A 10,613-nucleotide genomic window follows, 5' to 3' on the forward strand; every position below is an offset into this window, starting at 1 on the left:
TCGCCATCCTGCATTTTGCATTTGTCGAAAGTTTCCCACAATCCCCCCCCCCCCCCCCCCACCCCCACCCCACCGCTCTCTTCCTCGAGTGATCGAAGGGGGTCTCCGTGTCGGGGTCCTGACCCAGCCGTGGCCGGTCTGCGGGCGAGCCCACCCTCTCCCCACGCCAAACGGACACTCAAGGGCCGGGTCGACCAACCTTTCCCCCGGATCGTTCTTTTCGAGTTCACCTTTCCGTTCTCTTTGGAGGGGCCCCCTGCTCGCAAGGATACGCTCATAATCTCCGTCACGCTGACTCCCCGGGGTATCTCTCGCTCCAGGCACGCCTGTCGTCCCGCCCACTCCTTCTATCAGTCGCTCCCTGGCATGTGTCAATGACATTGCGAACTCGCGGCCTCCCCATAATTGTCAGCACCACAAACAGCTTCAGAAATGTGATGACACCTCAGTTACTGTGGACCCTAACCCTAAAACCCGTAACTCTATACCCTCACCCCATAACCCTAATCTTAATCTTAACCCTAACACTAACCCTATAACTCGAATCCTAATCTTAACCCTAACACTAACCCTATAACTCGAATCCTAATCTTAACCCTAACACTAACCCTATAACTCGAATCCTAATCTTAACCCTAACACTAACCCTATAACTCAAATCCTAATCTTAACCCTAACACTAACCCTATAACTCGAATCCTAATCTTAACCCGAACACTAACCCTATAACTCGAATCCTAATCTTAACCCTAACACTAACCCTATAACTCGAATCCTAATCTTAACCCTAACACTAACCCTATAACTCGAATCCTAATCTTAACCCTAACACTAACCCTATAACTCGAATCCTAATCTTAACCCTAACACTAACCCTATAACTCGAATCCTAATCTTAACCCTAACACTAACCCTATAACTCGAATCCTAATCTTAACCCTAACACTAACCCTATAACTCGAATCCTAATCTTAACCCTAACACTAACCCTATAACTCGAATCCTAATCTTAACCCTAACACTAACCCTATAACTCGAATCCTAATCTTAACCCTAACACTAACCCTATAACTCGAATCCTAATCTTAACCCGAACACTAACCCTATAACTCGAATCCTAATCTTAACCCGAACACTAACCCTATAACTCGAATCCTAATCTTAACCCGAACACTAACCCTATAACTCGAATCCTAATCTTAACCCTAACACTAACCCTATAACTCGAATCCTAATCTTAACCCTAACACTAACCCTATAACTCGAATCCTAATCTTAACCCGAACACTAACCCTATAACTCGAATGCAGGCCCCTGACACCAACCTGCCCGATTTTAGGGTTCGAGTGCCAGGGACGGGTGACCTGATAGAGGTCTACAAAATTATGAGGGGCATAGACAGAGTGGATAGTCAGAGGCTTTTCCCCAGGGTAGAGGGGTCAATTACTAGGGGGCATAGGTTTAAGGTGCGAGGGGCAAGGTTTAGAGGAGATGTACGAGGCAAGTTTTTTACACAGAGGGTAGTGGGTGCCTGGAACTCGCTGCCGGAGGAGGTGGTGGAAGCAGGGACGATAGTGACATTTAAGGGGCATCTTGACAAATACATGAATAGGATGGGAATAGAGGGATATGGACCCAGGAAGTGTAGAAGATTGTAGTTTAGTCGGGCAGCATGGTCGGCACGGGCTTGGAGGGCCGAAGGGCCTGTTCCTGTGCTGTACATTTCTTTGTTCTTTTGTTCTTTGACCCCTAAGATAGGCTGTCCAGTACAAAGAACAATGCAGCACAGGAACAGGCCCTTCGGCCCTCCAAGTCTGTACCGGTCATGATACCAACCTTGGCCAAAACCCTCAGCACTTCCTTGTGCCGTATTCCTCTATACCCGTCCTATCCGTGTATTTGTCAAGATGCCTTTTGAAGGCAGTTAATGTATCTGCTTCCACAACCTCCCCTGGCAACGCGTTCCAGACACTCACCACCCTCTGCGTTAAAAACCCTTCCTCACACATTGTGGTAGGCTATATTAGGGGTATCGCGGTACCTAGGTGGGATGTGTGGTGATATACATCACTGTAAGTGCACAAAGGGTTAATGTACATACACTACACCTAGCTAGACACTAGAGGGAGCACCAGAGACATGACACACAGACAGTCAACCAATAGGTCAGTAAGATAGGGCACGACCAATGGGCAGTCATGATACACACAGAGGTGACACTACCACAGGGGGGCATTACACCAACCCATATAAAAGGACACAGCACACATGCTCAATCTCTTTCCAGTGGAGACACTCAGTGAGTACAGACACAGGGTTGATTGAACATCACACCCACCACGTGGATTGTAGCAGACTGGTTCGTCAGTCTGAGTAGCTACAGCAGGGTTAACAGTCGCGTCAAATCCAAGTAGGAGAATTGTTAATAGTTTAATAAACGTGTTGAAGCAAGTCTGAATCTTCCTCTGTCAGAATGCACATCAAGGAAGCAGCTTATGTTACGACAAGAGCGTAACAAAACAGGATGTACCTTATACTGTAGTATGAGTGGTAGAACCTGCCTGCTGGTTCCACCCCCCACCCCCCGCCACTTCCCCCGAGGTGCCTGTTTCTTACGCCTTGTGTTCTGTTCCAGCTCCCCCAGACTCTCAGGCCTGGTTAATCCTCATCATTGTCTTGGTCATTGTCGCGGCGCTCCTCATCATCGCCACGGTTACTGGAATCTGCTGCTGTAAATACAGGTAAGGCACGGCCTCTTAACGGTGGTGGGGGGGGGGGGGGGGGCATTTTGGCCCCTCACACCTGTCCAATCTGCCCGTCCGACCGAATCGCGGTTGAGTTGCCGTTTGGCAATCATAGAATTCATAGAATCATAGAATTTACAGTGCAGAAGGGCCCATCGAATCAGAGACACGGGGAGGGCGTCCCGCGACCGTACGACACTTCACCAGGGGTGGGGATGTGGGGGGGGGGGGGGTAGGAATGGGACGCGGCATGTGTTTCTTTCCTTCTACACGGCAAGATCCCGCAATGTGGCGATCGGCCTTTTTGATGTCGTTGCTCGAGAGAGAGAGAGGAGATTGGTGGCCTAGCGCTCTCACTCTTTCCGGATAGTCCTGCGTACTTTGCTTTCGGCTTCCGCCCCGAGAGAGAGCAGGCCGTGGCTTCGTGCCTCCTCCAAAAGCCAGTGCCTCCAACAGCTGGCCATTCAGCCCCTAGAGCCTGTCCCATCAGATTTATTTTTAGAGCATCCAATTCTTTTTCTGTTTCCAATTAAGGGGCAATTTAGCGTGGCCAGTCCGCCTACCTTGCACATCTTTTTGGGTTGTGGGGGTCAGACCTGCTATATTACCATTTGTGGTAAGATGTTATATTCTTTGTCCTTTGTTCCAGAATGATCCGATGTGGTATTGACAAAGGATTAATCAATCAAAAGATTGAAACAAAACTAATTTTTTGTAACACCATTAATTAAATGAAGTTTGCGCACTCTACTGAGCTACAGATGATAATGAAGTAATATTGAATATGTCTTACAGTACTCAATAATCTAAATAGTCACGCACTACACTATGATCTAACCTCGTGTTAACTCTATCTACTGTAAGCTTCTTATGCTATCACCATACTGTTTAGCACAGGGCTAAATCGCTGGCTGTGAAAGCAGACCAAGGCAGGCCAGCAGCACGGTTCAATTCCTGTACCGGCCTCCCCGACCAGGCGCCGGAATGTGGCGACTAGGGGCTTTTCACAGTAACTTCCTTTGAAGCCTACTTGTGACAATAAGCGATTTTCATTTCATTTCTCCTTATACTAGGCCCAGAGTTCCCTCAGGTTCTGACTTAAATACAGAGAAGTGGTAGCGCCCACCAGTGTTTGAATTACGCAGAGATGTACTAATTAACCCTTCACTAACCTGACTGTATACGTATCATTACAAGACCCACGCAAACAGGGGAGGGGGAGGGGAGGGGAATGTACAAACTCCACACGGACAGGGACCCGGGACCGGGATCGAACCCGGCTCCTCCATAAGACCATAAGACATAGGAGCGGAAGTAAGGCCATTCGGCCCATCGAGTCCACTCCACCATTCAATCATGGCTGATTTCAACTCCATTTACCTGCTCTCTCTCCATAGCCCTTAATTCCTCGAGAAATCAAGAATTTATCAACTTCTGTCTTAAAGACACTCAACGTCCCGGCCTCCACCGCCCTCTGTGGCAATGAATTCCACAGACCCACCACTCTCTGGCTGAAGAAATTTCTCCTCATCTCTGTTCTAAAGCGACTCCCTTTTATTCTAAGGCTGTGCCCCCGGGTCCTAGTCTCCCCTGCTAATGGAAACAACTTCCCTACATCCACCCTATCTAAGCCATTCATTATCATGTAAGTTTCTATTAGATCTCCCCTCAACCTCCTAAACTCCAATGAATATAATCCCAGGATCCTCAGACGTTCATCGTATGTTAGGCCTACCATTCCTGGGATCATCCGTGTGAATCTCCGCTGGACCCGCTCCAGTGCCAGTATGTCCTTCCTGAGGTGTGGGGCCCAAAATTGCTCACAGTATTCTAAATGGGGCCTAACTAATGCTTTATAAAGCTTCAGAAGTACATCCCTGCTTTTATATTCCAAGCCTCTTGAGATGAATGACAACATTGCATTTGCTTTCTTAATTACGGACTCAACCTGCAAGTTTACCTTTAGAGAATCCTGGACTAGGACTCCCAAGTCCCTTTGCACTTCAGCATTATGAATTTTGTCACCGTTTAGAAAATAGTCCATGCCTCTATTCTTTTTTCCAAAGTGCAAGACCTCGCACTTGCCCACGTTGAATTTCATCAGCCATTTCTTGGACCACTCTCCTAAACTGTCTAAATCTTTCTGCAGCCTCCCCACCTCCTCCATACTACCTGCCCCTCCACCTATCTTTGTATCATCGGCAAACTTAGCCAGAATGCCCCCAGTCCCGTCATCTAGATCGTTAATATATAAAGAGAACAGCTGTGGCCCCAACACTGAACCCTGCGGGACACCACTCGTCACCGGTTGCCATTCCGAAAAAGAACCTTTTATCCCAACTCTCTGCCTTCTGCCTGACAGCCAATCGTCAATCCATGTTAGTACCTTGCCTCGAATACCATGGGCCCTTATTTTACTCAGCAGTCTCCCGTGAGGCACCTTATCAAAGGCCTTTTGGAAGTCAAGATAGATAACATCCATTGGCTCTATCCTCGGTCACCATCCTCGGTGGCGTGAGGCAGCAGTGCTAACCACCGCGCCACCGTAGGTTTCAAGATCCTCAACACCCCATCACCCAACGAAGATCTAGCAGTCTGAGACTGAAAATTTCCAATTGATCCCACAACCTTGGGGGGGGGGGGGGGGGGGGGAAGGAAGAGTGTGAACAAGTGCTTGCCCCTGAACTGATCTTAAGGTTACGCCTCCTTGTTTTGGACCCCCACCCCACCCCCCCTTCCAGAGGAAACACTTCCTCTCTCTCTCTGCCCTATCGAACCTTTTACTCATCGTAAACACCTCAGTTGCATCTTTACATCCAAGCCCGGTCATGTCGGCACCGGGGATCTCGGCCTAGTCCGTGGGCTTCAACGTCCGGAGTGGGGTCTTGACCCCACGACACAGGAACGTGAGGTGAGGGTGGCGATGGGGGTGGGGGTGACTGCTGTGGGGAGCAGGAGGGGCATTGCTTTGCCCGCGATGTGTCCTCACCCCCCCTGCCCCGTGATAATAATAATCATTATTATTACTTGTGAATTTCAGGAGAGGGAAGGTGATATCCGGGGATCACGCAATGGAGGCCAGAAAGGGTAAGTTACGCACCAGCGACGGTCCGAGGGCATTCCCGGTCACGCTCCGCCGCTTAAGAACGGGAATGGGAGCAGGAGTAGGCCATTCGGCGCTGGGGTCTGTTCCCCCCACCTAATAATTCAATAAGATCATGGACGTTCCTCTGCCTCCACTCCACCTTCCCGCCTCATCCCTTAAGGTCCAAAAAATCTTATCAACTCAGTCACAAATTTACTCACTGGCCCAACATCCACAGTCTGGGCTGGGGAGTCCCAAAGGTTCACGACCCTCCGGGTGAAGGAATCGTTCCTCGTCCTCGTCCAAAATGGCCGACCCCTTAATCCTGAGACTGTGACCCACCCAGCCACCCCCTTGCGGATCACCTCCAGAGTTTCAGACAAATGAGAGAGCGCGAGACCAGTCCTCCCAATCGCCCCTCGTTGGGGAAGCCTCTCCCGTCTCCGGAAGTCAATCCCCTGCACTCTCAAGGCAAGAACATCCTTCCCCGGACAAGGGCGCGCAATGCAGTGCTCCATAAGTGGGGTCGCTCACCCTGACCGCAGTGAGTGCGGGGCCTCCAAGGGGAAATGTTATTTTGCGACGCAGGTTACCCACAAGTCCGATTAGCCCACCCCCCACGGCGAATCGTTCGACGCTGACTCCATTTTAATTGCCCTCCCCACCCCACCCCGCTTGCCTCAGTGGCAAGAGGTAAAATGCCACTGAGCTGGACCAGTCAGTAAAGGCCCCACCTTCAACCCGGAGGCTGTGCTGTGATTTGACCGAGATGGGAGACAATCGACCAGGGTTCCTGAGTGCGGTTTGATGTCAACATCTGGTCCTTGCCTCCAATCTGTGTAGAGATCGAGGGAGAAAGCGGGGTGGGGCGGAGGGGAGGGGGGGGTGGGGGGGGGTTTGGTTGCCTCAAAGGTGCTCTGTACATCTCAGTTGTTGTAAAGTGCTTCCTGGGTGATGGAAGGCTGTACGCCCCTCCCCCAGTCCTGGGGCATTTACTTGACCGCCCTGTCAGACTGACAGTTGGACTGCAAATCATTGCACCCTTTCCTCCGAGTGCGAATTTACTAAAACGTTGACGGATTTGGGGGCGATCTTGATTTCCAATGAGGTGACGGGTCCGTGAGGATCCGCTCACTGCGCTCTTTTAACTGAATCCCCCTGTGTTTGTTTTTCAGGAACCGCTCCCAGCACCGGCCTGGTAGTTTGCTCGACCCCGTTCTAGGCCGATGTGCCCCGTAACCGGAGGCAACGCATCCATCCGGCCTGTCCATCTCCCCACCCGCTGCGCCTCCCACCCCCCCCCCCCCACCCCCGTCACTCCGAGGGGCGCAGCCTCGCCCTTGACCAAAGTCGTCCGGGAGGTCGCCGGGTCACCTGCCGCGCCCTTTGACCCCCAGGGGCTCCGTCACGGGCTCGATTCTCAGTCCCTGATGTCCTGAACTATCATCCGGCCTGGATCCTCCCCGTCACCTCCTGCTCCTTGCCTACACACGAAACATCTCGCCCCCACCAAACACCCCCTCCCCCCCACTCACTCCACCCCGCTCCACCTTCACTTCGGACCAAAGACATTTCCCCTCCCCCTGCCGTTTAATATCAGAATCGCTCGCGTCTCCCTCAGGCCCATCGCGGTACAAGGAGTCAAGACTGTTACTAAAACCAGGGGGCTGGAGTCGCTTTCACACTGAGTCCCAACAATCTCCAAACCGACATTTCCCAGCATCCGCCCACCTACCAGTGCCGCTCGCCGTCTCAAACTATCTTGGATCTTCGGACTGTTCCTTCACCGCATCCCTCACTCTGCTCCCCATCCCACACACAAGCCTTCGTTCCCCCAGTGACTCGCCCTCCCACTTCACCGGCCCCCCAACTGTACTGACTTCGACCAGGCACCAATAAACCCAGTCGAGGATTCGGAAGAAACGTCTCTCACCCAGAGAGCGGTGAGGAGGTGGAACTCGCTGCCAAAGGAACTGGATTGGTGCAGCTTTGATCTCCGCGTTTAAGAAAGGATTGACTCGCTTTGGAGGGGGGAGAGCGAAGGTTCACCAGATTGGCCCCCGGGACGAGGGGGTTGTCCTGTGATGAGGGGCTGAGTAAATTGGGTTTATACCCTGGAGTTTAGAAGAATGAGAGGCGATCCCATCGAGACGGACAAGATTCAGGGTGGACGCTGAGAGATTGTCCCCGCTGGTCGGGGAATCTAAAACACAGGGGCCACAGCCTCAGAATAAGGAGTCGGCCATTTTGGGACTGAGTCGGCCATTTTGGGACTGAGTCGGCCATTTTGGGACTGAGTCGGCCATTTTGGGACCAAGTCGGCCATTTTGGGACCGAGATGAGGAGAAATTTATTCACCCAAAGGGTTTTGTAAATCTTTGGAATTCTCCAACCCCAGAGTGCTGTGCATGCTCCATTTAAGATTTTTGGTCTCTTGGAGAATTAAGGGGTACGGGGAGTGAATGGGAAAATGCACTCAAGGCCCAAAATCAGCCCAGGATCGTATTGAATAGCGGAGCAGGCTTGATGGGCTGAATGGCCTACTCCTGCTCCTAGTTAGAGTCTCCCTGAGGCACATCATGGAGATACATTTAAGGAGAAGCTAGATACAAGGGAGAAGGAAATAGAGAGTTACGATGGTAGATTTGGATGAGGAAAGCTGGTAGGAGGCTTGAATGGAGCTCCGACTGACTAGGCCAAATGAGTGCCAAACATCCTCTGTAGTCCAGAGAAGGAGAGAGAGAAAATTCTGACAACTGGGGAGAGAAACAGAGGGAGCGAGACTCAGGAGAGAGAGAGAGAGAGACGCCAAGGGAGAAAGGGAGACAAGAGGAGAGATTGGGAGAGACATGGAAAAAGAGAGAGAGCGAGTGAGATACCGAGAGGGAGAAAGAGAGAGGGAGAACAGGAGAGATGGAGGGGCACGTAAAGATAGAGTGAGTGAAATACCGAAAGGAAGAGAGAGAGGGCAAAAAGGAGGGAGGCAGAGACGGAAAAAGAGAGAGTGAGTGAGATACCGAGGGGGGGGAGGGGAAGTGAACAGGAGAGAGGGAGGGACACGGAAAGAGAGAAAGAGTGAATGATATATAGAGGGAGAGAGAGAGAGAATGAGTGAGATACTGAGGGAGAGAGAGAGAATGAGTGAGATACCGAGGGAGAGGGAGGGAATGAGTGAGATACCAAGGGAAAGAGAGAGAATGAGTGATATACCCGAGCGAGAGAGAGAGAATGAGTGAGATACCGAGCGAGAGAGAGAGAATGAGTGAGATACCGAGGAAGAGAGAGAATGAGTGACATACTGAGCGAGAGACAGAGAATGAGTGTGATACCGAGGGGGAAAGAGAGCATGAGTATGATACCGAGGGGGAGAGGGAGAGAATGAGTGAGATGCCGAGGGAGAGAGAGAATGAGTGAGATACCGAGGGGGAAAGAGAGAATGAGTATGATACCGAGGGGGAGAGAATGATTGTGATACCGAGGGGGAGAGAGACAGAGAACAGGAGAGAGGGAGAGAGAGATGGACCAAGAGAGAAAAGGCACCGGACGGAAAGTCAGCAGAGAGCGAATCATGACCCTTGGAACCAACCCAAAATGGAGAGATAGTGAGAGAGAAGCTAGGAGAGGGAGTGAGAATGATACAGACACCGAGACAGAAAGGCATTAACCAGCGTTACACAAAAGGGCAGGGGCACACACAGATGGAAAAGCCCGAGAGACCGACGGAAAGATCCAGAAGGTGCGTAGGCGGGTGGGCGGGGCCAGAGACGAGCTGCCTCCTTGAATGCAAAGCAAGAGAACCAGAGATCCTCCACCAATTAGCCCGGAGGTAGACCGAGCGGGGGCAGGAACAGCACAGGCCATTGGGGGAACTGAGTCGGCCATTTTGGAACTGAGTCGGCCATTTTGGAACTGAGTCGGCCATTTTGTGACTGAGTCGGCCATTTTGGTACCGAGATGAGGAGAAATGTATTCACCCAAAGGGTGGGGGTTTGAGGGTCTACTACTGAGGGGCCTTCATCACCGCCACATTCCCGTGTCCCTCAACATCCTGCTCGAGGCACATTGACCCCTTGGAATTGTAACATCGATGAAACAAGATCAATTAAACAATTATCTTTTGATCGTCCTGAGTGTCAATCCTTTGTGTGTATGCGTGCGTGTGTGTGTAACCTCAACATCTTGAACTATCTAGACCATCGACCATCAACCCTGGCTGGTTATAACACCCATCGCTGAACCTTACAGTCTCCTCGAGGAGGCCCTTCAGCCCATCTCCGAAAAAGCTGGCCCATTCAGGCAGAGCCTTATCCTGATCACAACTCGCTGTGTTTTTTCCCCAATCCCCTCCTGTTCATCCCCTGGTTCCTTACTCTATTTACTCTACTGAGAACTCCCCCCCTCGTGATTTTGAACGCCTCGATTAAATCTCACCTCCCTCCTTAACGTTCCCCGCCTGGAGAAGGGTGGCCCAGCTCCTCCCTGGCTCTGAAGACCCTCAGTCCCTGGCGCTCTCCTCAGCTTGTCCGAGGCCTTGCTGTCCTCACTGAGGTGAGGCGCCCAGGGTCAAACGGGAAACCCCGGCTCTTTCGAAAGCCGCCCGACCGTTTATTTTTCTACTTCAAAAGATACGACCCAGGGTCTGTCTCTCCCTCTCTCTTTCTCTGTCTCTCTCTCTCTCTCTCTTTCTCTGTCTCACTCCCTCTCTTTCTCTGTTTCCCTCGAGCCCAAGCACATTTCGCAACACAGCCGGGCCTGCCCCAAGTGGCAGCAACGGGGAGGCGGTG

The 10,613-nt window shown here is 51.4% G+C and overlaps 1 protein-coding gene across 1 annotated transcript in view; it reads left to right on the forward strand.

Moving 5' to 3' along the window:
- The window catches only part of LOC140404588 (zonadhesin-like), a 41,384-nt gene extending 31,436 nt beyond the window's left edge, over positions 1-9,948 (forward strand). The window contains exons 6-8 of the mRNA XM_072493191.1: positions 2,555-2,741; positions 5,785-5,831; positions 7,005-9,948. Coding sequence (XP_072349292.1) covers positions 2,555-2,741; positions 5,785-5,831; positions 7,005-7,051 — 281 coding nt within the window. The 3' untranslated portion in view covers positions 7,052-9,948. The remainder of the gene's footprint in view (positions 1-2,554; positions 2,742-5,784; positions 5,832-7,004) is intronic.
- Positions 9,949-10,613: the final 665 nt, after the last annotated feature.

The sequence above is a fragment of the Scyliorhinus torazame genome, chromosome 31 (assembly GCF_047496885.1).
Source record: "Scyliorhinus torazame isolate Kashiwa2021f chromosome 31, sScyTor2.1, whole genome shotgun sequence".
Lineage (NCBI taxonomy): Eukaryota > Metazoa > Chordata > Chondrichthyes > Carcharhiniformes > Scyliorhinidae > Scyliorhinus > Scyliorhinus torazame.